A 27,359-nucleotide genomic window follows, 5' to 3' on the forward strand; every position below is an offset into this window, starting at 1 on the left:
TGTGTGAGAGTTAGACCTCTAAGAGTTTCTATAAGAAAATTCTGTTGGCTTACTTGTCTATAGGTGAAGAGATCTGAAATCTGGCCCAAGAGGCAGCAGAAAAATTTTGCTTTGGTAGCAGAACAGTGGAACAGATGCAGAAGGTTTGAGATGTGCAGTAGGATTCTTTGAAGCAAGACATCACAGTACCGAGAGCTGATTCACTGGATCTGTTTGCTTTTAAAGTGAGATTTAATTCTGACCTCTGGTATTAATGAAAGGTCTTGTGGCACTAAGACTTGATAATACAAAGGTGAGATTTACAGCCCTGCCAAGAGTAGGAACTGGGAAATGAGTATGCCTGGCCTGGAGTGACCTGCTTTATCCCGATCCTTCTAGATTCCTTCTGCAGCCCATCTGCTCTGCTGTTTCCCCTTTCTCATCAGGTATGCCTGGCTGAGGGGCTGCTCTGTGTTGTCCCTGCAGAAATACCACTGGTAGGAGGAATGCCTTGGACAGCATGACTTGTGTTATCATTCAGAAAGTGCTTCATGAGCATAAATTTTTCTCCATACTTCTGAAATGAATCTCTGAGTGGTTAGGTGTCTGTACATACATGTAAGAAGTTTAAGCCTTACCTTTAAAAATAAGAGTGTTTTCAATGGATGCATTCCTCAGTTATGTGGGAAGTGATGAACTGACACGGACCAAACCATCCGCACTGGATATGTAGAGAGTGGATATTTAGCCTTGAGAGGTTCAAGTTGACAGGGAGATCTCATTGCTGTCCTCCACTGCTTTGAGGGAGGCTATAGAGACATTGAAGCCTGATTCTTCTCATAGCTGCACCATGACAGGATGAGAGGAAAGAGTTATAGGTTTGAGCAGGGACATTCTGATTTTGTGTGTATGTATGTGTACACATATATATATATGTGTGTGTATGTATATATGTATATATACACATGTATATGGGGAAAATGTTTCCCAGGAAAGTGCTGGAACAGGCACTCAAGGAGCTTGTGCAATCTTCATCACTGGAGTTAGTCAAAACTCAGCTGCATTCATCTCTGAGCAACTTGATCTGGGTTTGAAGTTACTTTCCTTTGAGCAGGGATTTGGACTAGAACCCCCCAAGGATTCTTTCCAGTCTAGATTATTTTATGACTGCAGGTTAGAGTTGGGGTTGTTTGCGTGCTGGACTGAATCCAGTTGTCTCTAACAGATGTATTTGGTTTGGCACATGATGGGTGCTTTACCTGAAAGCAGCTTCAAAATAGGAGATCACTCCCTTGTAACTTTGTCAACTGTGTTACTGTTCCACTGGTGATTTTGTAGCTGTCCATCTGAGAGCTAGTTGTTACTTGTGTTACTGTTCCTCTTAGAAAACTCTTACAGAATCCTATAGAAACATTTTTCCCTTTTAGTCCAGGATTTATGACCAGGTTATTCTTTGTTCTCCTTTTCCCTCCACTTTGAAATAAGCTTGAATAGCCCTTCTCCTATCTATTTAGCATGCTCACATATTTAGAAAGGATTGTGTCTACCATCAGTGTTTGTTTTAGTGGGCTGTCCAAACCCATGCCCTGTTTCAACCATGTTCTTAATGTGTACAGTCCTTGATACCCACTTTAAAGAGACAGGTTACACAGCTGAAGGAAGGGTCTGTAGCTTTCTTGGAATCCAAGGAAACCTGACTGTAGAGGGGAGACAGGCATGCTTTGGACAACCTAGTAAAACAAACACTGACTAGAGACACAATTCTTCATGTAATTCTGCCTCAACTGCAGATATTTTGCCTGCCACTTCTTGGGATTCTGCTTGGCTTTTTCATTGCTTCGCCACATTAGCGGCATCCTGCTAAGATGCCCTGAAACAACCATCTGTCTCAACCAAGAAGCTTCCTATTGACACAGTTTAAAAGGCTCATAACTGCTGGAGTAAATGTGTTGTAAACTTTAAATAAGCGTCCATCCAGCTCTGCAGCCTGTCCTCAACGGGAGCTAAAAGCAGATGCCTGCTGCAAACTGTAACAACAGGACAAGCGGGTATGATTCCACTCCCAAACATTTTCCCAGCCTCCAGCCACCGTGCCTAAAGGAAATCTGAGCCAGATGGACTTTCTCTGTACTCATGAATCCCCTGTGGCTTTCTGTTTCATGAACTTGTGCAATCGTTCTTGGGAGTTCCTGGCATGTATAGCATTATATTTAACAACTACAAATTTGTCTAATCTGTGTTCTGAAGCCAATTGTATTTCTAATCTTCGCAACGTCCTGGGGTAGTGGATTTCACAGTTCAGGCTCTGAGTGGAGAAGTGCTTTCTTTTGTTCTGTTTTAAACCTAATGCCCTGTAATTTAATTGGGAATCATGTCATTCTTATATGGAAAGAACTAATCCATAGGGACAGTTGCTCTTCAACACCCTTCTTGATTTTTGAGATTTGTCATCTTCTCCATACTTTTTCCCAGGTCTCTGAGAATTAGTCTGATAAATCTTGTGTGAGTCTTGTACTTCTGATGGATATATTGTCCTTACATGACCTCATTATCATGAAGACTCCACTTACAAAATCAAGTCTAAGACAGTTTTGCTTCTTGTTGCCTCAGTGACCATTGACACTGCCCATCAGCCAGACCCACCTGGCTGCTCCACATAGTAGCAGTCCTTTCCTAGGGTGGCAAACCTGTCCCTCCTGTTATCAGAAAGCCCCATAATCCATGTGTCTGTTACACCAGAGATGTGTGTTGATGGAGTTACTTGATGTGACTTTGCCTTTCTTTCTGTCCCCAAAAACGATTCAGAATGTAAAAGTTTACTGCTCAGTGGAATTACCTACATATTTCTTACCATAGCACAAATGGCTGTGAGGCATTACAAACTGACCAATTAGCATCAGCTTGCACAACATACTGAATTCTAGGTGACTGTACAGTTGGGTTGCAGAAGTCTTAGGAACATCTCTTCAAGTCTTCACTGTAGATTACACTCACTCTGTTTAATTCCATTTATTAGGCTGTTGTTCATGACTTGGTTATTTCAATGTAGGACACCATTTAGGTGCAATCCTTCCACCCATAGTTGGTTGACTACTAAGTTAGTTGAGCTGGTTTGCAACCAGTGGCTCAACTTTCAGATTTGTTTACATTGGGCAGTGTTGAAGTCTGTCAGTGGTGCAGTAGTTTTCCTAACTCCTAGAAAATGATGGTTTTTTTGTGCAAGAGGCTGCCCTAGGTTTCATTAGCTGGGCAATATTAGTAAGTTTAATACGTTTGTGGGAGGTTTCACTTGAAAATCTCTTCTGTGCTTCGTTTTCTTAGGTGTAGACCTAGATCTGGCAAGGAAAGAAGAGGAGCAGCAAATGCTACAGGATGCCCGACAGTGGCTGAACAGTGGGAGAATTGAAGATAAAAAGCAGCCTCGAACAGGTGCCACAGCTCTGCATGTTGCTGCGGCAAAGGGCTATTCTGAAGTCATGAGGTAGGAGCTCCTTTCCCAGGGCTGATGCTTTGAATTCAAGCTGGTTTTCATGGGGAACACCTGTAGCTTTATAATCGAGAGAAATTCATTTAGTGCTGAGATTTTTCAGGCTCCATAACTGTTGGTGCTGTGCTGCGGTTATGCTGGGTTTCCCCTGTGCTGCAGGAAGAACATAGAATCTGGATGGTTGAGCTTCTCACAATGGAAGTTTTCAGCAGCAGTTTTACCAGACTTGCAGAATTGCCCTGGGATGTTCTTCAATATTTAAGCTACTTGGATAATAGTCAGTTTTGATACACGAGCTGCTCAGTACTTTCATCTAATCGCTGGCGTACCAGTGTGCATCTGTCTCTGAAGCTTCAGACTACAATTGTCTCTCTTCTGTTTGTTTTGGTTTTAAATATTCAAGCTTCACATGCTATGAAACGCTAGAGCTCTGGTCTGATCAAGAAGAGAGTGGGTGGAAGGTGCACAGCAGTAAATGTAATGCAAGGATGTTCCCAGGCAGGTTCACTTTGGTAAGATTTGCTTTAACTGTGCAAGAACTCGTTTGCAAAACTGCATTTTGGGTTGTTTAACCCAAATGTGAGTTATTTAACTTGCAGTTTTCACATCTGTCATTCACAGTAGTGTTGCTTCTTAGTTGATGTCATCTCGTTATGGACCATTCCTACAGTATGGTCTTGATCTCTGGTAGGACCAGAGCGCCAGTCACCTAATGAGCTTTTCATGGCAGGTACTGTGCTTGGCTCCTTGTTGAGGTGGCAGTCTGCACAGGTGGGGCTTAGTGCCTGAGGGAGTCTGTCTCTCCTTATTTGGAACAGGGCTTCAGACTGGGTCACCAGTACCTGATTAGAAATTAAGGTGTTCTCCCAGTCTGGAAGGAAGTCTCATTGATTAGAGACATTCCAGCAGGTTTTATGGTGAAGTTGCTCTTCATTTACTGCCCTTTTGTGTTACAGTTGCAAGTGAGATGCTGTTTAGATGAATAAACAAGTTCAGAAACTACTGGCTTATTGTGAACCATGCTACCTACTCTTTGGCTCACGGTGTGAACTCTTCTGTGTGGAGAAATCATTCCTGAGTGGGCAGAAATCACTATTCCTTCTTTCCTCAGGCTCTTGATCCAGGCTGGGTTTAATTTGAATGTCCAGGACAATGACGGCTGGACACCGCTCCATGCTGCTGCACACTGGGGAGTGAAGGAAGCTTGTTCCATCCTGGCTGAGGCACTTTGTGACATGGACATCAGGAACAAGCTGGTTAGTGTACACAGATATTGATACAACTTAGGCAATGTGTTTTATAGATAGGTAAAGATCTGCTTTATTGCCTACTGCTTGATCCAGCGCCATGAGTTACACAGTGAGCAGTTCTAGCATGTGCACTGAAGTGTTTAAAAGGGTCAGAAAATAAAGAATCTTGACTGGAGGAGCACAGAAAAGATTTCAAGTAATACTGGAAAAGATCAGTAATTAAACTTTAGACCAAGATTATAACAAAGAATAGAGGATAACCAGTTTCTTTCTTGTTTAGTGTAATCCTGACAAATTGAGCAAGACTACAGTGTTGGAGTACAAAGTACTGTGCTAATGTCAAGGTATAGGGCACTGAAAACTAGTGAACCCTTGAGAAACACAGCTTTAAATCCTCCCTGTCCTTCTATATTACTCATAAAAAGGGAAATTAAAAAATTGACTCAGATTCATGAGAAATGAGTAAATAAAAATAGGACAAGAGGAAAAAACCTCCCTTCCATCCTAAGAGAAGTTTTTCCTTGAAGAGCCTTGATGAGGCATTTTGGTGGGGTGAGCTGTTTGACATACAAAATTCAGGCACTCTCAGTGCCCTCAGGTGCTTTTCCATGTGGCTCCCAATTTTTTTTTGATGATTGGCAGCCTTTCAGGAGGTTCAAACACACCATGATTCAGTAAAACAGATTGATCACATTCCTTCTCAGTTCATGAGAGTCCTTTCTAGAAACCTGGAAACTCAAACACATTAGTCCTGGCTGTTAGATTTGAGCAACAGCAGTCAGGGAGCTGCGCTTCCATGATTAAGGTTGCTCTGAACAATTGCTGTTGTGTGGGTTTCCCAGCTCTGGAGTGAAGCAGTATGTTTCCTTAGCATTTGGGGAGAGAGGATGTGGAGCATGTTTGCTTTTGTTCTTCACTGGTGAGTAGTGCTTTTTGGAATATTAACACCATGCCATATCAGATATCTTCTTGTCTTCTCTTACTGAATCAGGGCCAGACACCATTTGACGTGGCTGATGAGGGACTAGTTGAGCATTTAGAAATGCTGCAGAAGAAACAGACTGTGGTGAGTTTCTGGCAGGTCATTTCCCACCTCTCCAATTACCTTTTCATTCATGGATGTTCTTTAAGACATATGGAGTCAACAGGACATAGGAAGCTGAGTCTCAGTTATTTCTTTCAATGTTAATAATTTGGAATCTTCAACTACACCAGTATTTGTAATAGCCAGAAATCTACCAAACTGGATGACTGCATCAAGAAGGTCAGTAGCTGACACAGAATTGTGTCAACTGGTAAGGAATGTATAGTTAATCCTTAGAGTTGTTACTATTTTGCAGTTGCTTTTGTTAGCTGGCAAGCTCTGTAGCATCAAACTACTTTTTTCTTAATGAGTGATTACATTTCTTACAACAGGGAGAGTTTTGATTGAGAAGAAATTATAAACTCAGGGGAATTCTGGGCTAAAAAAAGTGTGATGTCTTCTGAACCATATGAAATTGCCATTTCATGATGCAATGGAGATATTTGAAGGGGTTATAAGCAGCAAGTTGTCATAAAAAAGAAAGGAAAAATATATGTTAATCAAAGCAAAGCCAGTTGTCAAGCCAGAAAGTTCTTTTTTTTGGCTTGCATTTTTTCCTGTTTCATCTGATATACACAATTATCTCATTTGAGTGCTTCCCAAAACCAAACCAACCACCTTCTTCAGAAAAAACCCTTAATAAGTATCATTTAAAAACTGAGATTCATAAAACGTTGGATTCAGGAATAGACATAATGAGAACACTGCTGATAAAACCCAGTAAAGTATTTTGAGGAACTGACAATGTGGGTGGTAGAGCTCAAGCTCTGATCATAACACAGCTGCTGTCATCCTTAAATAGAATGCTTAACACTCACAGAAACTTCTTCAAAATTATTCAGCTTCTCCCTAAATGAGGTGTTGATAAATACTAGAACAGTGTTGTATTTTGGGTTTCCTCCTACCTCCCTTCAGCAAGATTCTGCAGATAACTCCTCAGAGGAAAAAGCAAAACAGCAAGTATTTTTTTGGCTGGGTGCTACCCTATTTTTAGGCCTTCTCCCTAGGGCAGGCAACCCCCTTTGTTCCCTAAATAGTAGCACTATATAAAGGCCTTCTTCACTTATTCAGTGAATTTAGCAAGCTGTAGTGGAACTGGGAAGAAGAAAATAATCCAGATTTTCTCACTTATTTTTTAATAGTTGGGATTTTTTGAATATGCCATTTTATCACATGTAGATGATGTGCCATTTTTATCACTTCAAACAGCAAACTGAGATCTGGTGAGGTTGAAATGGGCTGTTCCACAACGTTGCTGTTAACACATTATTTTACTTTCAAAGTGACTCTCAAATCAGATTTTATTTCCTCTGAAGCTTGTAGCAGAACAGTATGCCATCCTTCCTAAAAGACTTGCTGCTGTTGAGAGGAGGAAGGGTTTTGTTTTCTGTAAAGAATTCATTCCATTTGGGTTCAGATTGGGTTTTTCTTTTTTCCTCCTAGTCTTTGAATAACTTGTGAGTGGAGCAGGCTGTTTACTTTGCTCTGCTCCAGCAGTTCATTCTATTTTAACAATACACTTTACCCCAAATTTGGGTTCTTTATGTAGATTTTACCACACTCAGAATTTGCTGCTTGTGCCTGGTGTCAGCCCCTGTCAAAAGAGAATGAGTAACTAGGCTAAGCATGACACAAAAGAGACAGCCTTAAAGGTGAGCCTCTAATGGACATCCCTTTTTCTACCTCAACTGTGCCTGTTTTCTTGAAGGTATTGAAACAATTTTTTGGTCACTGTTTTGTCCACCAGCAGTGAAAAAAATTAATGATGCTGCCATCTGGGCAAAATGTTTCAGTTGTTGCAATGATCACGGGTATTCTTGTGTGATGGCTTAATGCTGGCATTTGAGAGATTTAAGAACTGTCCCATCCTAGTGGGAGATCCATCAGTTGGGTGTTCAAGGCATAGTTGTGTGATTTCCTCTGAGAGCAGGTACATAATAGCTGCAAAGGCAGTGAAGTCTTAACTGAAACTACGCTGGGCAGCACTGTGTGTGTGAGCAGATGCAAGGCAGTATGGTGGAAGTTGGGATTTGACTGTCAAATCCTGAGTCATTTGACTCAGGAGCTGCTGCAGACTTCTCCAAAGGTCTTTTGAATTGGAGCTTGAGTCTAAGGACATGCTGTGTGTGTAGCTGTGCCCTCACAGAGCTCAAGTTCAAGACATCTTAGTGCTCTTGCAGATGTGCGTCTGTTGAATTGGCTTAACTCCACAGTATTTTCCGTCTTAACGAGGTTGGAATGGCCTTCTGCTGTGGTGATTATTGGATTGTGCTGAGGTGGCTTGTTAAGATGTCTCTTTTCATTCTTTCTCCAATCTTTTTGGACTTTTTGACAGTTGCGAAGTGAGAAGGAGACGAGGAATAAGCTCATTGAAGCCGACATGAATGGCAAGCCCCGAAGCAGCCTCTTCACCAAGTACGTCTTGTTCCTCTTTGCCAAAAAATGAGCTGCACAGAGAGTAATGGGAGACCAGCAGGCAGCTGGCCTCAACTGGCTTCAAGTTCATGGTCATTTCATGGTTTCTCTTCAATTTGAGCTCTCTTGGATACAATTTTAGCTTAACATACTCACTGAACAAGCAGCATTGCTCCCTCAGCATCTGTTCTTGTGAAGTATCAGTTTGGCCTTTGGGCTGAAAAGGGCACCTTGGTAGAGCCCTTACAGCCCAGCTGGTGGGTTGTGTTGCTCTAGGAGAAGAAAGACCACATTATTATATTTTTTTATTGAAAAATGCTTGCAAATGTAGGAAATACGTGACTGGCTTTGGAATCCGTGGCAAATGGACCATGCTGGAGGTGCTGAGATGCTGAGTCTGTAGATGGATTTTGTCTTTTTGCTTGTTCTATATGTAGCAAATCATGTTCCTGAGAAGTAGAACCCAGAAATAACTCACTCAACTGGTAGTCAATGTGATTCCTATCTCTTGCAGCAAAGAGAAGATTCTTTATGAGGAAGACACACTGAAGTCCATGGAAATGGAGGAAGAGAACAAAGACTCTAGCAGTTCTAGTTCTGAAGAAGAGGAAGAAGCTGAAGAAGATGAAGTTTCAGAATCAGATGCTGAAAAAGAGTCAGGTAAGAGTTAGTACAGTCTTGGATTTAATGATTAGCTTAGTAATATTAGGGGATCAGTTTGAGAACTGCTTCCTAAAACATTTTTTTGCATAGTTGTTGAAGACATCCTGAAAGTCTTAGTTCCAGTGTCTAAAGATCCTTCAGCAAGGAAACTGCTACAGCACTCCTCATTAAATTCGGTTTCAAGCCAGAGCAGGTCTTTTTGTTGTGTTAATTCACTGAGCAAAGCACCTTGTACTAATCTATTTCAAACCACCAAAGCTAAAACAAATTGAAGACAAAAAAGCATTCAAGTAATAATTAAGCTTTAGGATTTCTTATCTGCCTCTCCTTTCCTAGAGAGATTATTAGTTGCTTTGAGAAATTTCAATCAGAACTGAAACCCTACCTTGTAAGCTTCTCAGATCCTTAACAAAATTAACATGAACTTGTCCAGATGGATGTACACATAGTTGCCTGTTGTTGCAGATGTGAATGGGGTGCCCATTTTTGGTAGTCTTTTTAAAACAAGATTTGTGAGATAACATGTTATGGGAGGACTCCAAAGATAAGAAGTGATGAAAATAGCTTTTCACAGAAAATTAGAAATGTCACAGTATTACTAGTTTCAAAGACAAGAGTAATTATGCTTTATTATCTGCTAGACATTTAAAATGCTTGGATGGGTATAGGAGGCTTCTTTTTTTAAAACACCCATGGAAATTGTATCCTTATTCCTCTTCATTTTCTTCTGAGGTTTAATATTCACATAGCTTTGTAATTCTGGGCACTGCTGGACAGATAGATAATGATTATTTCCGTTTAAACATGGAAACAGGCTCACTGTGAGGATGAGAGAGCCCTGGTCCAGGCTGCCCAGGGAGGATGTGGAGGCTCCTTCTCTAGAGGTCTTCAAAACCTACTTGGGCACATTCCTGTGTGACCTGATCTAGGTGGAGGTGCTTGAGCAGGGAGCTGGACTGGATGATCTCTAGAGGTTCCTTCCAACCCCCACCATTCTGTGAATCTATGAAAGTGTCCTCAAAGTCCAGATGGAGGAGAAAGCCAAAACATTGTTATGAATGCTCTTTTTAAACTGAAATGTTTCACTCCTTTGGTAACTGAGTGTAAGGCAGGACAAAGCACAAGTTGGCAGTTGAGGATGGAAGCTTACTTTGAGGCATGTTTTGAAGGTTCTCGAGTTGCAGAACATTTGTTGAGTTTGCAAAAACTGTGGAAGGAGAAGAAATTTGAAGAGTTGAGCAGTGGAATTGCTGGAGTGCTTCAGAGGGTACCATGTTCCTTACAATCTGTAAGAAATGTCTGTGATGTGAAGAGCACTAAAATTTGAATAAAATGTGGGATCTTCCCCTACAGACAATGATGCCCATGCTCAGTCATCTGAAGCTGCTGGTCCAAGGTACTTTTGCCTGTCCTCCTGCAAGAGAGTCCTTTCAGTCACATTGCTCACAGTTAAGAGTTCTTTCCAACCTGTCGTTACCAATTAAGCTTGTGCCCTTGTAATTAGGCTTGACCTTAAAAGCTGACCCCTGTACTATAAACTTCCAGTCACCATCTAGCCTAGCCTGTAAAGCCTGCTGACTGGCAGTCAGGTCTGTTCTCTCCTTCTAGCAATGTCGAGGACTCTCCTATGTTTTACAGGCTTCAGTCTCAAGAAACCAGCGAGTGTCAGACATGTAATTTCTTGTCTGTATGCATTTCCATGGACTGCTGTATGCCAAGTCAGGCCTGCAAGGGGAAATGGGTAGTCTACTGCCCCTTCCTAAAAGGGCTGTTTGAAAGTGTAATGCATCTGAGTGTTGGGCTCAGGAAATGAAACTCTCTGATGGAAGTTCTGAGATAACAGAGAGAGGAAGGTGACTGAGACTTCAGTATCATGCAGACCTTCCTATGGGAGATGCAATTTTGTCTCTCCAATTCTGGATCTGTCAGTCCTGCTGACTGCCTGTTATTTTTAAATGTTTCTCTTGACTTGCTCTTTTCTGTTTTCTGTGTTCTTTGAATCCTTATTTTCCATGAGTGAGAACATTTGTTTCGGAAAGATTGATCTCACACTCCAAGGTGCCATCTCCACAGATGCTCTATACCAAACTGATTTGTATCTCTAGTAGAAGTTCTTTATTCACTGCACATACCTCATTTGCTAGTGTTTGGATGCTTACACTTAAAATGACTCTGTATTTTTAAAACCATGACTGTGTGAAGCTCTCATAGCTGGGAGAGGAAAACATCATTTTGTTGCTGTAGGTACATTATTTCTTAGGCACTTTGCATGTGGCTGTGTTTGCCTGGGGCCCTGTGCACTCCTGTCAATTGAACCTATTGCCTGAGACATAGTTTCTGTGTCTGGTGGATATTCTTAGGTCAAGCATGTTGCATAGGTCCAAAAAATATTAATCCTGGACAATTGCACTTGTCTGGCAAGCAGGGAGCCTGCTGTGAGCTTTGGTAGGGTTTGCTCTCAGCCCTGTGGAAGACTTTTGTTGGGAATCAGTTCTGGATTTGTGTAGAAGACCAGAAATTCTGCCCACCAGCATAAGGAATTGCAGCAGAACTGTGCAATGAGGTCCAGCAGCAGGCCCACTGAGGGATGTGCCACAATGCCTGCTTGTGTACTACAAGAGAAATGGCATGTTTTGCTTCTCTTCCCAAGTTCTACAAGGGAATGTCAATCCCTGAGAGGAAACAAAATTGTGAATAAAGACAAATACCTGTTTGTCCTCCTTAAGATGCTTTCTGCAAAGGTTTTACTTGTCTGTGGGGATGAAATTCAAAAGCTTTGTCTGGCAAATGTGTCCATTATACTTTTAGGCCTTGCAGAAAGCCCTAGTTACCTTGGCAGTGACATCATCTGTATGATCTAAGGTGTCCTGAGGTCACAGCAATGCTGAACTTGAGTTGAGTGCACACTGTGCTTGTTAAGAAGGGCCTTGGAAGTGCAATACTGAACCATTTGGTTTCTCTTCTTGTTTAAAATTGTAGAAAGGAAGGAAGAGCCCTTTGCCAACCACTCCAGCCATGAAACCAGGCCTAGCATCACTGAGCAAATACCACCACCCGAGCCCAACTCCTTCACTGCATCTGCCAGAAGAGTAAGTGAATTTGGAATCAATGTGAACTCCAGCAGTGTTTGGGAAATGGATGCTCTGAAACTGATTTTCAAAGGAGTTGTTAGACTTGAATTTAGGAAAGCATGATAGAATGCACTTTTGATACACATGCTGTGTTAACAATAGTGTAGGACTGATGCAAAGGAGGGTGTTTGTAGGATAAGGCTACTCTTGAATCTCTCACCTCCAAAGCAAATTGCATTGTTCACAAGAGAAATCCTGCTTACTGCAAGTGCTTTGTGTCACCCTCAGTTCTGACATAGCTGCTGCCATTCTCTTATTAGCACATCTTTCATCAGAACTGGTGTCTGCTTATGTATCAGCAATGAATTTGCCATTGTCACTTAAAGTGTCATTGACTTGCCAAACTCAGTTGATTTAGTGTTATGATCACAGAATCTTTCAGGTTGACCTTTAGAGTCATCAAGTCCAACCATTAGCTGCTAAACCATGTCCCTCAGCACCACATTCACACAGCTCTTGAATATGTCCAGGGATGGCGATGTCACCACTTCCCAGGGCAGCCTGTTCCAGGGCTGGACAACCCTTTCAGTGAAGAAAGGGTTTTTCTAAACCTCTTCAGAATGTATCCTCTTTTTCTGATGCTTGTAGTTTGGGAGTAGAGACTGATTCCCCCTGCCAGCCACAATCAAGGAGTTGCAGAGAGCGAGATGGTCTCCCCTCAGCCTCTTTTTCTCCAGACTAAACACCCACAGTTCCCTCCGCCACTCATCACACTCATGCTACAGACCCTTCCCCAGCTTCATTGCTCATCTTTGATGTTACAGCCCAGTAAGCACAGAGGATAAAGTTTGCATCTGACTAGATAGCTGGGCTATGAAAGCTTTTTAAAGGTGAAGTAGAGTTACTGAAATCTTATCTGAATTCTCCAGCTCTCACGTCATTCAGCTAGATGGCACCAGGAGACTCTGTTCTGCTGAGGACTTGTATCTTATGCTTCTGGCTTCTTTTTGCACCAGAACACAGAGAATAGATATACGATGCAGGCACCTTGCCAAAGTCACAAGCACTAGGTACATGTTAGAGGGAAAATGTTTCTTACTTAGTCACCTTTTTTTTATTGTTGACATGCTCCTATGTCTAAATTTCTCATGCAGATCAAATTAAAGCAAGCTCTGGGTGTTGTTCAGCTCAGGCTACCTTAGCAGGGGAAGTATTAAATGTAGAAAGATGCTGAGAAGTCTGAGTGCTTCAGTGAACCTTGTCCAAGCTGCAGATTATTGTTCTCACTCATTTGAGCTGTTGAACCCTGAATAAGGCTGTTGAGATGGAGAAGTGGGCCTGCAGGCAAAGGGCTTAAAAATATAACCTCAATCACTTCTTGTACATGTTTGTTCTGTAATTGTCTTCATCAGATTGGGCTTTATATAGGGAAAATATGAGTGCCTGTGTGCTCTACATTTGTGGAGCTATTAATGTGTGCTGTTCCTATGTTGTTCAGAAATAACAGGAGGCAGCTTCTGCTGTGGGTTTGACCTTCTCTGAGAAAAGTACTGAAACTTCATTAGAGCTGTGTAGCTCAGTAGACTGGAAGTGCTGGAATTAGTGGGGTACAGATTAACTCTGTGCATTTGCATTAAAGTAATGTTAGCAAAGAAACATTGCTAAAATCCTGCAGTGATGATAATTTGATCTTTGCAGTCTTGAATCCATGAGTTTGAGGGATTGCTTAATTTTGGTTTTGTTTGTTTTACTTGCTTTATTTCTTCCACATCTCTGTGTTGACTCCTTGTCTTTGTACAAGTATCTATTGCAGTGCCCAGGCTTCATTCTCAAATGTCAGTAAGCATCTTTTTGTAAGACATAAGAACTGTTGTTCACTTAAGCAGTTGTGTGTTTGAGGAATAATACATGCTTGGCAGAAGTGCCTCATAACAAAAAGCTTGAAGATCCATTCTGTAGTGTGTATAGAATAAGCAGTTATCTGACCACAGAAAGGTTTAAGCTAGAATGGACTTCTACAAGCCTATAGTCCAACCTCTTGCTCAAAGCAGGGCCACCTTCAGGCCTATGTCATGTTGTGTTTAAGTGCCTGAGCTCAGCTGAGTATTAAAAAGTCTCAGAGGATGGAGATGCCCCATGCCATTGCTTCCTGATCTATTGCAGCATTGCTCCTACCAGGAGATGTGTCTTCTTCCATGTCCCCTGGTATTTCTCATGTTCGAACTTGTCTGTTCCTCCTTCTCCATTCCCTGTAGACTGGTTAGAAGTCTGCTTCCATGTCCTATGCAAACCTTACCCTCCAAGGAGGAAAGCACTGAAATCCTTTCTTTGCCTTCTCTTTTCCATGCTAAACAAGCCAGGTTTCCTCAGTCTCTCAGTTTACATATTGTGGGCTCCAGCTCCCTGATGGCCTTAATGGCTTCTCTTGGACACTCTCCAGTTTGATTGGTGTAAAGGTTTTATTTGCAGCTAGTCCCAAAAGAGGTGATTATTTCTGTTGTTTTTCTGCATTTGCTGAAGGATTTCCCCTACCTAAACATGTGCTAGTAAAACCTCCTTTGTCCCTTATATTCTCTCTGCAAAGCTGTAGGAGGTTATTGCATAGGCAAAGGGAGCTGCACAAGATTTCTTTCCCTGTCTGTCCTTGGGGATGCAGGCACTACAGTAGTTTGCATCCCTTCACCTTGAGCTATGTCCTGTAATTAAAGCTAAGCAGGAAATCAAAGTCATTGTCTTACAAGTGTAGCCCAGCAAAAATTGAGGCTTGTTGAAACACTTTCAGAACTTTTCAGATTGTGCCTTGCAGTGCTGCTCTTTCTTCCAAATGTCTCTTTTTTTCTCCTCTACAGTTCAGTTGGCTCAGCAAGTCAGATGAACAGAAGGATGAGTCACCTTCATCCTGGCGGCTGGGACTACGGAAGACTGGCAGTCACAACATGTTGAGTGAAGTCGCTGCTACTCGTGAGGCACAGAGAGATAAGACTCCTATCTATCGTTCTTCCTCAAGTCCTCGCATATCTGCATTGTTAGACAACAAAGAAAAGGTTTGTCTTTCAGCAAAGTACATCTCAGTTGTGCAGACTTTACCTCACAGATTCAACACCTTCACCCCAGTTTTGAGTTAGGGCTGTGTTTTGTATCCATAACAAACTCTTCCATGCTTTCTTTTTTTCATTTGGAAATTATTCCTGTCCTTTGAGTTGTTGATGCAGTGATGGAGTTCAGTGTCCCTTTCTCTGAGTTCCTGCTTGGTTTGGAGTAGACTGTCAGTGAAGGAGGGCCACCCATTTGCCATGGCCCATTCTTTACCTGAAAATATCTAATCCAGACAGTAGCACGTACTTGCAGTGGAAATCCTCCTTCACTGTCACCTCTGTGTATTCCTCCTGTATCTGGCAGCTGTAATTGTGAATCCTATGGATTCACTAGCTGTAACTTTGCTGCCTGTGGGTAGATTCCCCATCCCTGGAAGCATTCCAGGTCAGGTTGGATGGGGCTTTGAGCAACTTTGATCTTATTGCAGGGGGCTGGCCTAGATGATCTTTGAATGTCCTTGACAATCTGAAGTGTTCTATGATGTTATGATTTATAATCAGTTGTAGTTCCAAGTTGCTTTTATTCACTCTTCAGGAAATCATTTTCAGGACTGATACTTTTACACTGTGGTGTATGTTACCCCAAAAAAAGGCCTTAAAACAATTGTCCTTAGACAAGAGAATGCTTCCTTAGTTGAAGAAACTTGGACATTAGTTTATGCAACACTGAACATGCTAGAAGTGTAACAGATGTGCAGTTGAAGTACTTCTTTTGCTTCAACAGGATAAAGACAACAAGAGCTATCTTGCCACAATAGCCCCCAGAAGACTTAGCAGCACAAGTGATATAGAAGAAAAAGAAAACAGGTGAGACTGACTGAAGGTAATGCTCAGCTTCTGTTGATAGCTCCTCTGGACTACCTTTCTTCTATATTCGTGCTTCATATCTTTTTCTCAGCAGTCCCAAATACATGGGAGTTCCCAATATCAAGAGCTATCTCTGTTCTATAAAAGTTCTGGTATGTTGCTTTTCATTTAGATGAGCAGAGCACCAGGTTTCTCCTTCCCTATGTTCATACCTGTATGTTCTCTGTCCAGGAAACTACATTTATGCATTTCCTTTTATATGGAGGTGCTTCATTTTGTAATGGGCACCTACTCATGTACTACTGTCACTTGCCAGTAGTTACCTTTAGTCCATTTGGTCACACATCTGTCTTTTTGACTCACTTGAGTTTGTGAGCTGTCTGTAGGGAACTGTTTTCATTGCAGGGCTTGGTTTATTGTGGCTGCAGTTGCCCCTGGACAGAACCACAGTATAAATGAGATAAATATCGAATATCTCAAGATGTATTTAAGGAGCTAATCTCCTGCATAAAGGTTCCTCACAGTTTGTGCTAGCGGGAATAAAAGTTTGATCTTAGCTTCATTTCCAGCCACTTCTACAATCATTGTGCAGAGGCTCACATAGAGAAATCATTGTGAACTGGAGTTGTGAAGAAGTCACAGCAGATGACCAACCTGAGAGAATTTCATCACAGTTTGAGATCCTTTGTTGATCTTTTACTGGAACCTCCCTGCTGTGTTCTTTCTTCATCTCAGGCAGTCACTGATTTGGAGTTTAGCAGGCAGTTCGTGTCTGCCGATAAGCTCGAGCAGTTTTGACAGTGGTTCCTGTTGAGTGGCAGATCCAGCTGACTGCTGAGAAGTGTCCTTTGCTTGGGAAAGTAGGGAATGAGGAGAGCTGGCCTGCATGAACAGATGGTTCTCACACGTGCTCTGTGGTACAGATTTTCCCCAATATTCTTTCCTTTCAAAACAGCTGAGTTTCAACTCACAGAGCACACAGGTGTCTGAAAGGGCATCAGCATGGACATGGCAATTGAAAAATGAAAAACTGTTGCAGGCAGACAAGTGAATGGGTTTGTGTTGCACTACAAGCTCAAGGTCCTGTCCAAGACCAGAGGAGAACAGGACATGCTGCCAAAGTGTGTTATGGGGAAAGGAGCCCTGATTCCAGCTATGATAAATAGGACTACTAGTAATTTATTGATAACTTGCCAAGTACCAAATATTTTGTTGGTTGTTTTATGCTGCTAAGTACAGTGAAGGATTTGTGATACTGAGTTGCTTTAGTGTCATTGTCTGGATACCCTGGAGAATAAAAACTCCCCCTACAGTTGTGGGATCTGTTCATTTGTGTAATATCTGCCTATTTTTGCAATGTTGTTTGATAGAACGTGACAGAGACAATATCAAATGATGTTATTTAATATGTTAAGTTACTTTTATGCACAATCTAAATTTCAATGGCAGGTTTTCTCACTAAAAAGGCTCCTGTTTCTCTATGCAAAGCATTACATCATCTGGCAATTCTGAAATGACACAACTGGCAGTAGGAACTGATGTTAAGGCCAAGAGAGATGGTTCATTGAGTTTTCACTTGTGAAAAATGGTGCACATAGGTGTAAGGGAGAGATTTTCTAAACAAACCTCCTTCTCTGCTCCTCTCCTGCTGTAGGGAATCAGCTGTTAACCTGGTGCGGAGTGGCTCTTACACCCGGCAGCCGTGGAGGGATGAATCAAAGGGGAATGAAGCTCCCCATTCTGGTGCACCTACTACCTATGTATCTACCTACTTGAAAAGGTATGTCCAATTCTATCTTCCATGGGTTCCCAAGGCAGTCAATTCTACTCTTAAGGCACCTCCCAAACTTCAGCCTCCTACTTGCTGCTCCCTGCATCATGTACCTGGCCTTGGGGCTCTCTTCTGCTCAGGGCAGGAAATAAATAAGAGTGGCCAACATTTCTCATGCTAACTGATATTTTTAAAGGCCATTGTTCTTGTTGATTTGTAAACAGCTGAACTGAACTGAAATACTCTTGTTCACATAATTCAAATGCAAAGTGTTTTCTCAGTTTTATGCTCTGTTATGGTTAGATGATAAAACCAAAACTGATCGTAAAAAGAGAGTAAAGTAATTAGTCTGAAACTATTGTTCAAATAGTTATTGACAGTTGTAGCTTATCTCTGCCTTGGCTTAGTGAGTTGCAGCTTATCTCCTTTGGTTTATATTAGTGCATGTTTATGGCATCATTATCAGAGAAGTGGCAGTGTTCTTGTGCATGACTTACTGCACTTGCTAAGGAGTCAGACTGAGGTCTCCCACTGTTTTCTTGTGGCAGTAAGGAAGCATTTTCTGCACAGTGTATGTGAAATTGTAGATGCTAGTTGTTGGTAAACTAGACAAGCAGAATCAGGGAAGCAATTCTGTGCATGATTTCCTGAACTGGCAGTATGTTTTACCCATTTGGGAGGCAGAGGCTCAGTTTCCTTGAAGTGCCAGATAATGGCTGTCTGATGTGAATGAATGTCCTGCTCTGTTAAGGCAAATAATATTTTCCTGGGTTTTCACCTCAGTTGTGAGAAGGAGGATCAGCACTTTATGCAAGTACTGTACTATCACCTCACCTTTATTTTAGCTAATACTGGAAGCCATCAAACCAGTGTGGATAAACAAAAGATATCACACTGCAAAGCCACTTGATCTGTGCTTCAGGAAAAAGGCAGAAATGTTTCAAGGTTTTAGATTTGTTTTTCTCCATATTCTAGATCATGAACTAAGTAACTGTTCTGGAGATGGAACACTTGCTAGAGATATTTGGGAAGAGGCAGGGTTTTTTTCTTCTAGTTCTTAGGCTGGTAGAGGTAAGTTGTGCTCAAGGATGTGTCTGTCCAATTGCTGAGCACATAGAGACCCATTTCCACAAAAGGTGAAACAGCCACTTCAAGCAGTAGACTTCTGATCTCCTGATCCATTCCAGTGACTTCACATCTATCCTGGGACATGATGACAGGCCAGCCTCCATAGCTTGTCTCTCTCTAAAGGCAGTCCACAGCTGATAACATTGGAAAAATCTTGCAGCTGGCATGCCTTACTGTTCCCTGGTCTGAGAGACAGTCCAGTCACTCACGTGACTGTCCATTGAAATTTTACAAACACTGCCTGTTTATCTCAGCTAATCCAGAGTCAGATTTAGTGTTACATTCACATAGGTGTACAGTAGTTCCCTGGTTAAACTTTACAGAGACTAGGCAAGGTTTTGGCTGGCAGTGGTGTTTTTGCTGTCGCTAATTTCTTGTCACAAAGGCTGAATTCTGGCCTTTCATAGCAGAGCTGTTGTTCATAGCAGTTCCAGAGAATAGCTTTGCCAGGTTGGAATGAAGTGTACTCTTTAAAAAGAGATCAGTGGTTTTGTGTTTTATGTACCAACAGTAAAATCATGATCACATTGACCTTTACCCTTTACAGATGGTTTTCTGTAAGAGAGCACAGAGAAATTAAACATAATTGTACAGAAGCTCTGGTTTCTCCAGCCTTGTGCCCCAGCTTCTAAGATGAGCAAGAGAATCTGTTTGCCTGTTAAGGATAAGCTCTTTGTCATTTCCAAGCATTAAGAAAATGCTGGACACAACTCCCAAAAATTAAAAGCTCAATCTGAGAGGAAGATATTACTGAGAGGATGACTTCTGTACATCTGCATTTCCCCTTTACTTCAGCATTTAACTAATCTCCATAAATATACCTAGTTATGTTCTTGAGGGCTTTGAGACACCCAAAGAAAGAGTAAACAGATCATCTTAATGTGTCAAAAATGGCTCTTCTTCTATAGGGGAACAAAAGAACTTGCAGCAGTATCGCAGATGTTCTTCAGCTTTAGTTGAAGCAAGTGTTCAAAGTCTCTCTGTAATGGTGGTCACATCTGTTCTGCTTGCTCTATGGATGTACCATTAGCCCAAAAATTCACAGAACCCTGTTCTGACAGCCTGTTCTCCACCGGACTGGATGATCACTAGAGGTCCCTTCCAACCCATTCCATGATTCTATGAAAGCTGGTGTAGCAGATTGAAATATAAATGATGCCTCGTGGCAGTGGATCACACATGACAGCAGGAAATCACTTTTCCACATAGTTAGTTTCCACCTTCATTTTACATATTTGCATATACACCTTCTTTCTGGTTTTGGTCACCTAAAAACCACTGAGTCAGACCAATAATACATGCAGCCCTGACTGTTTCTGACAGCAACTGAAGGACAAGTTGCAAAAAGTGGAAGGATTTGAAGGTTTTGAATTCTACTTGCATTAGCTCTTTTCAGAAGTGTTGCTTTTTAGTGATGTGAAACGTTGCTTTCCTTTTCAGTGCTTGTTCCCTGATGGTTATGTTGTGGTGATTATGTTACAGAATGAGCAGCAATGTGTCAGTGCCATTTTTTTATGATTTCTAATGCTCAATTCTTCAGCATAAATTCATAACCCTCCCTTTGACAGATTTGTATGAACACAGCTGCTAATTAACAGGATTCCCCCACTAACCTTTTTTATTGCAGTTCCTGACCCAATTCAGATATGTGAACAATTGAATAAATGCAATAGTCCTCCTCAGACTGTGCAGTGGCATCCATGCAAGGTGACAGGGTGGGTGAATTCCTGTAGGGCTGGCAATACCTTGGCTCCCTTGTGAGCAGGAGTGTGTGTATGATGTCCCAGCATTTCTTTGCCCAGAGGCATATGCCTGTAGGAGTTGGCACAACACCATCACCATGCTCTTCTCCTCCATTCCTCCTTCTCTTTTCAGCTCCCAACTCATCTCTGCTCTCCCAGGCACCTAGTGCTGCTTCCATCCTCTTGTCTCCCTTTTTCACCTGTTACCTTTCCTTTCACAGACAGTCCTTGTCAGGTCTTACTCAATAACCCTCCCATGTCCTCCATTCCTGACCAAGCTCCTTATCTTTTTTGCAGCTACCCCCTGTGTCCCAGCCTCTGCCTTGGGCTGTCCTAGGCTGGTACTATGTCAGCCCTGCTCTCCCCAGGGTTGCCACCACCTTTTCCTCTGCCAATCCTCTTGTCTCTTCCCCCGGTGCACGCTCCACTACCATCATCCCCTCAGTACATTCATTCCTGCAACTTCACAGCTGCTTGCTCAGCAAGTCCACAACAACCAGACTTAGCTCCCTGCTCTCACCCTTCTCCCCACCAATCTCCAGAGGCTGGCCTTTACCTCTGATGCAGAAAGCAAAGAAGGGAGATGCTTCCAACAGGACTTTCTCCTGCCCCATGCTCCAGGCAGGGGCCAGCTATCCAGGGGAAGCTTTGTTGAGGGTCTAGTGGAGGTTAAATGACTTTCTTACGCCTTTGTGGCCTGGATATGGCAAGCAGCCATTGACTGAAGAGCCCCAGTGTAGGGCTCCTCCCCATGGAGGCCTTCCAGTATGCCCCACTCTTTCCTTTGGCTGTATGAGGATCAGCTGCTTGTACTGGGCTTGCTGGGGACCTTGGCATATAAAAAACTGCTTTGTAACTTGGGTGCCTAAGTGGATTGGACTGCATCCTTTCTCCAGTCTCCTGTCCTTGGCTGTTGTTCTGCCCTTTATTTCAGCCTCAGGCTGCACTCTCTGACTCTTGCTCCAGTGTTGACTTCGAGTTCCCATCTGTTGTCCCTGGGTTTCCCATAAAGCTCTGTGTCCCAGTCTGCTTTTCCTCTAGGTCAGCTTTTATTCCTGGTGCAACTGCTTTTCCTCCATGTGCACTGGCATGGGAGTCATTAGGATGCAGGAGGTGTGAGAGGCAGCCTTTCCAGCCTTTGATCCTGCAGACAGCCCAGTCTGACCAGTAACAACCAGGAGTACCAGTTGCTGGGAAAGGTGTGGCAGGGCTGTAGCTCATGCAGGCTCGTTGGCTCTGTGCAGGCAATGAGCAGCCTGGCTGTGGGGCTCTGGTACATGCAATGAGGATATTTTTCCCGGTTTCATCAGGTTTGTTTTTAGAGGAGTGCAAGTTCTCCCACTTAGGGTGGATTTCCTATGGAAAGGTGAAAGGGTAGATCCTCACATGATAGCCCTTCTTTTCTCCTGTCTCTTCTCCAAAATGTGAGCACTTCAACACTTTGAGCTTTTCAGCAAAAGTGGTTTTAAGAGTTTTGGTTTAAAGTGTCAAAGTACATATTGCCATTACTTTTTGGACAGTTTCACTGGCATTTTCCAGAAACACAGACTTTGTACCAAACATGCCTTGAAGAAAAATAAAGCCTGAACCAATCCTCTTTGCCAAAGCTTTAAGAACTTGTTTTCAGTGGCTTAAAACTTTAAGTACTGAGCATCCTTAGGAGGTGATGCAGCCAGACCTGCTTACGTCACTCTTTCCTTCCCTGCCTTAAACACAACCTCATCCTTGCTCATTGTTTCTCCCTTTCCCCTGTACACAGGGCTGCTCTGTTTGTGCCACTTTCACTGTGGGAGGGTTTTTTTCCCCTTCCCTGATCTTCACTGTTGCACCTCCACACAGTTGTTCTCTCACTGAAACTCAGCTGGACTTAGCTAAGAGGGGTGCAGCTAGCACCAGCCTGCGTGAGCAACGCTCTAATCTCCTTGCATACATTTTGCTGATACCCAGCTGTGGTGATGTGCTATTGAATATTTACTGTGCTCTGAAGGACGTGATTTTGTGATGTTTTACAGTGCTTCATTTGGTAAAAGTAGTGACCTCAGCAGTCCCTACATTTCAGCCAGTCGCAATACATCTCTAGCTACCTCACCCACTGCCATTGGTTCATCATCTACCTCATTGGGCACCCCGTGGCAACCTGTCTCTTCCTGTCCCACATCTCTCGGTGCGAACACTACTTCATCAGCCCGCCAGTATACCAGGTAACAGCTCACAGCTGAGATAATGCTGCAGCACAGCAAAAAAAGAGAAGCATTTGGGTTGGAAGCTCTGAATTCCTGAGCAGATTATGGATTGGAAGTGTGCTTCCATGTGAGGAGCACTGCTAAGATATTGTAGAATGATTCTGTCAGTTTCAATAGTGTGTATATACCAGCAGGCAGTTGACAGCCCCTGTATGACCTTGGCTTCTTCACTCACTGGGTTGGTCAGTTGTGCCCTCTTGCTGCCCTGTTGGAGACACAATGTGTTGCTCCAGCTGCTCTTGGGCATTCGGTGCACAAGCTCTTGGAGTTCATTCCTTCTGCTTATTCACCAGATGCATTTCCTAATCATTTTTACTATAAACAGGGATGTGAAGCCTATGAATTCCTCCTGCTTATTCTTCTGCAAGTTGTTAAAACCTCATTTTAATGTGTGCTGTTCCCTACAAAAACCCAAGTCTAGAACGAGGAGAATGAAACTGTCAATGATCCCTTGAGGTGGCTGATCTCAGTCAGCAGTTGAGTTCACTTGCTTTGCTTTCCATTATGTCTTCTCTATTTCAGAGCCCCTTTCAGGCAACAAACTGATTCTGCTGTAGAGAAAAATACAGAGGGCACCTCTGCTAGCACCCCCCTAGGTGTAATCACAAATCGTGCTATACTCGGCTCTGCTAATGGTATTGCGAAGGCCGCTGCTGCCTCAACTACAGGAAAGGACTGCTCAGCTGAGGAAGCCAGGGAGCGCAGAAGGTCAGTGAGCAGAGTGCCGGGGCGTGTCGGTCCTCCTCTGTCATCAGGTCTCACTTGGTGGTGATGGTGGGGGTATAAGAACTGTTTCTGAGGTGCTACATGGAGTTACAGGCTGCTGCCCCCTCTCTGTTGTCAGATTTTGAACTGAGTCGTTGTTGCCTTGGAGGTTAAATTTAGTTTCATAATTTTCTACTTGTCTTTTTTAGCCTTTTTCTTCAGTAGTCATCTCAGCTACTAATCTCAGTCCCTAAGACTGCTATGTATAGAAGGACAGACAGCCCAGTAGCTACTTGCAGTAGGTTCTGTAACCTGAGTCCCATCCTAAAAAGAGCATTGGACTGAGACACATCCAGATGAAATCCATCCGTCTGATTCCGCCCAGCTAAGTTTACATATGCCTCGATGGAGGCATCTTTGCTGCACAAGTCCCCTGCATTCCCTCTGAAGTTAGTGGGGGAAAAAAAACCTTTCTGGAGCATGTGGACATGTGATGAGGGAGGAGATGGACTGCACTCTAGCAGCCTGCATTTCTTTTGATTGATTCTACCTCTGTGCTAAGGCATCCTTTAGAGTTCTGCCATGTGCAACCCAGGCTATTCCAGCAGTAGCAGCATTTTGAATTACTCTGAATCTAGCTGGTGGTATCTCTTTCTTATCAGATGATGTTATTTTAAGACTGAGGAAATATAAACCTAGGGTAGCCAGTGTTCTTTTCAAAGGAAATTCACTGTGTGCAGTTAAATACAGAAAATCAAATGGTCAGCATTTATCCCTGCAAGCAGGTTAACTTCTGCAAAATCTCTTCTCCCATGGCATTGATGAAAGTAAATGGTAATAAATAAATGCAGCGTTGTGTATGTCTGTGTATTTCTAACTAGGAACAAGTTCATGGAGTGTTTTCAGTAATTAGATCCCTCCAAACTAAAATAATCCCTTCTTAAAATACAGACCTTCCTGAGCAGAGCTAGTACCCTGACACATTTAAATGGCCTGCAGCCAAAGGATGTGAAAAGCAATAATGGAAATTATCAGCTTGCAAAGATGGAGATGCTTGAGCTCAGCAGTAGCCTGTGGCCAGCCACCTGACCCCTCCTCTGTTAGGGGGACACACATGCCACGGGCTTTTCATTGCTTCAGCAGCAGCAAATCCAAGAAAGAAGATGGTCTGTGCTGTTTGGAAGACATTCAAACTTTTAATGCTGTTTGGGTGGGGTTTTTTTCCAGAGATAGCAGAAGGAGTGCTTTGAAGGTATTGCAGGCAGTCTGGATGAGCCCCATTCACCAACTCTGTATGCAGGGACATCGTCTGGAGTAGCTACTGCAGGGTACCTCTGTCTGTAAGAGTACTTCATATATAATATTAAGAGTGCCTCTGTGTGCTCCTTGTCATTTTGCAAGGGGTCAGTTGGCTTAGTGTCATTTGCAATTGCATTGAGACAGGCTGCCAAAAGATACTCCTGCTCCAAAGTGACATTGTGCAAAAGAGGACAGAGTGAGTATTGTGCTTTTAGTTCCCACTTCAGACCGTTTCACAACAGAATCTCCATTTTGGCAAGCCCAGAATCAAGTTGCAGAGGCTTTAGATTTTTCTCTGGAGAAGTGGGCTTCAGAAAACCCACCAGCCTTTTGGCACTGTTTGCAGCAGGGGAACTTGACTGTGATAGTGCTTGTAGATGCCCAAAAGAGCATCTATTAATATTACTGCATTGGCATTTATTGTCAGATCAGTTTCTATAAATAATAGAGAAGATCTGTTTAAGCCTCCTGCATTTTTATTAGAGAGCCATCTCCTATGAATGAGGGTATAGAGACACACCAGAAAGTTCTTCCTACATTTAACTGGTGTTTTGAAACTACTGAAAGGGGAAAGAGCCCAGCAGTGATGAATTGTACTTGGTGGGTGGAGGAAACCTTATCTATGAATGTATGTTCTGACAGCAGGATATACTGGTGGGGAACTGACTGCACATTTTGAACAGGGAAACGTGGACCTAGAGAAAGAGAAGAGGTCACCTCCATGGGAGAGCTGCTTTTGGAAGGGGATCAATTCTAATAAAATGAAATAAAAAAGGAAAATGGCAAACAGTTGTCAGGGAAGCACTGTGTGGATTTCAGTGCCCACCGGCAGCTGTTGCAGTAGCATTTGGTCTGCTTCAGTATTTCCAAAGCTCCAGCTTTCTCTTAGCAACAAAAACATAAACAAGCTTATCATCTAATATTAGATCACAGGGCTGCCTCTAAACTTGTGGCCTTAAATTATCTGGTGAAGCCAAAAGGTTATAACAGAAGAGACTGCTAGGCCTGGGGAGGAATGACTAGCACAGTGCTCTGGAGTGCTGCTTTGCATCCTTTGGTGGCCAACAAGCCTTACCCCAGTGCACTGCAGTGTGTGTAGTGTAGTGTGCAGTCTCACTGTAGTGTGAAACTTGATGTAGTTTCCTCTGTGGTGTTTTACCTGCTGCTTGTTTGCTAGCTACATTGATCTGCAAGCACTCTGGTAGCTGGAAGGTAGTGGGAAACATGGCTTACCTCATTACAAAGGGGAGGAAAGGGAAAACAGAAGGGCAGCACAGGAGAAATCAGTTTAGAGGAGTGCAATGCAGTCTGTCTGCCTGGACAGAGCAGAGCAAATTGCTGCCCAGTGTTCCAGCCATATGTCCTGGACGTTCAGCCAAGCTGCTGCCGTGCATATTTACATGTACCCAGCTGCACATTCAGCCTTGATTCCTCTGCAGCACTGCGGTGTGCTGATGCTGAGAGGCTGGAAACATGCCATCTTCTAGAGTCAATATTTTTGCCAGGCAATTTCTTTTTCATGGGAATTGTGGAGCCACTGATGAACGTTGCTGTTGGGCTGTTTTGATCATCTCCTGCCAGTGTCAAATGATCTCACATTGCAGATGCATTTTGAGCTGAACTTAAACCAGCACTGGCTCTGCTAAGGATGAATTGTGAGCAAGTGGATGCTATGCTCATGTAGATCCTGTTTTTCCTGGTGCAAAGCTAACAGTACTGGGGACTGGGGGGGGTCCTGTTTGCATCCTGCTGCGGGATGATCCGCTTTGGTCAGGAGGACAGCGGCCTCTAGTGCCACCCAAAGCCCCTTCACAAAGTCTGTCTGTGACCTTGGCCGTTTAGCTTCAGTGCAAGACTCCATCTGTGGCCATGTCTTCTCTCAGGAGGGTTCCTTGTGTTGCAGGCTCCCTGCACACTGGAGGCCACGGGAGATCTTGCCAAGCCTGAACATGACTTTTGTACCATGAGACATCTGGGACTGAAAGGAAGGTCTGAGGGATCTGAGTCTCTCTGAAGCCTTTCCTGTTATTTGATGGCTTTGGTCCCCAGAACAGACTGAAAGGCTAACCATGAAGCTCACAGTTCATGGATAGCTGTCACTGGGGTAAGATAAGCTTTGCCTAACAGTCTGTGTCCTCAGTTGTGTGACCAGTTTGATTTGAAATCTGGTCTGTTTTCGTTAGAATTAGGGTATTCATTTGTCCTCCCTCCACCTGGGCCACCCCTGCCACTGTTCACACAGTTGCATTCTGCAATGGTGTTTGTTCTTCCTGTTCCTCAGGAAGCTTCCAACAGGGCAAGCTGGTGCAGACAGGAAACACATCTCTCTTTTTCCTTATTTTTAAATGCATTCTGATGAATTTTTCAGATAAGACAAGAACAGGAGCGATGTGGCCTCCTTTCCTCTGCAGCTCTGGGGCTGATGGATGTGCTCAGCCTGGCTTTTTGCCTTCTGAATTTTCCCCTACACGTTGTTTCAGATGAAGAAGGTTCACTGACATGCAAGGTAGATGTGTCCAGCAAACATTTCTCTCTTCTGCTTCATTCCCAAGAGGACTTTATTCTTCATTCTGAGGATCCAGCTGCTAATTATAGTAGCATATATTAATAATATATTAAT

The 27,359-nt window shown here is 43.0% G+C and overlaps 1 protein-coding gene across 7 annotated transcripts in view; it reads left to right on the forward strand.

The window, feature by feature from the left end:
- Window positions 1-27,359, forward strand: part of PPP1R12B (protein phosphatase 1 regulatory subunit 12B) — a 102,836-nt gene that overhangs the window by 25,409 nt on the left and 50,068 nt on the right. For 5 of the 7 annotated variants that reach the window (XM_062013420.1, XM_062013416.1, XM_062013415.1 and 2 more), the window contains 11 exons: window positions 3,301-3,460; window positions 4,578-4,722; window positions 5,708-5,782; window positions 8,136-8,215; window positions 8,730-8,875; window positions 11,858-11,967; window positions 14,799-14,993; window positions 15,769-15,851; window positions 17,506-17,631; window positions 22,505-22,693; window positions 23,258-23,443. In XM_062013420.1, the coding sequence (XP_061869404.1) occupies window positions 3,301-3,460; window positions 4,578-4,722; window positions 5,708-5,782; window positions 8,136-8,215; window positions 8,730-8,875; window positions 11,858-11,967; window positions 14,799-14,993; window positions 15,769-15,851; window positions 17,506-17,631; window positions 22,505-22,693; window positions 23,258-23,443 (1,495 nt within the window). Of the gene's footprint in view, window positions 1-70; window positions 225-3,300; window positions 3,461-4,577; window positions 4,723-5,707; window positions 5,783-8,135; window positions 8,216-8,729; window positions 8,876-11,857; window positions 11,968-14,798; window positions 14,994-15,768; window positions 15,852-17,505; window positions 17,632-22,504; window positions 22,694-23,257; window positions 23,444-27,359 lie in introns of those variants that run through there. The other 2 variants (XM_062013422.1, XM_062013419.1) reach the window with 2 other exon arrangements.

This window comes from Colius striatus, chromosome 22 (genome assembly GCF_028858725.1).
Source record: "Colius striatus isolate bColStr4 chromosome 22, bColStr4.1.hap1, whole genome shotgun sequence".
In the NCBI taxonomy this organism is placed as follows: Eukaryota; Metazoa; Chordata; class Aves; order Coliiformes; family Coliidae; genus Colius; species Colius striatus.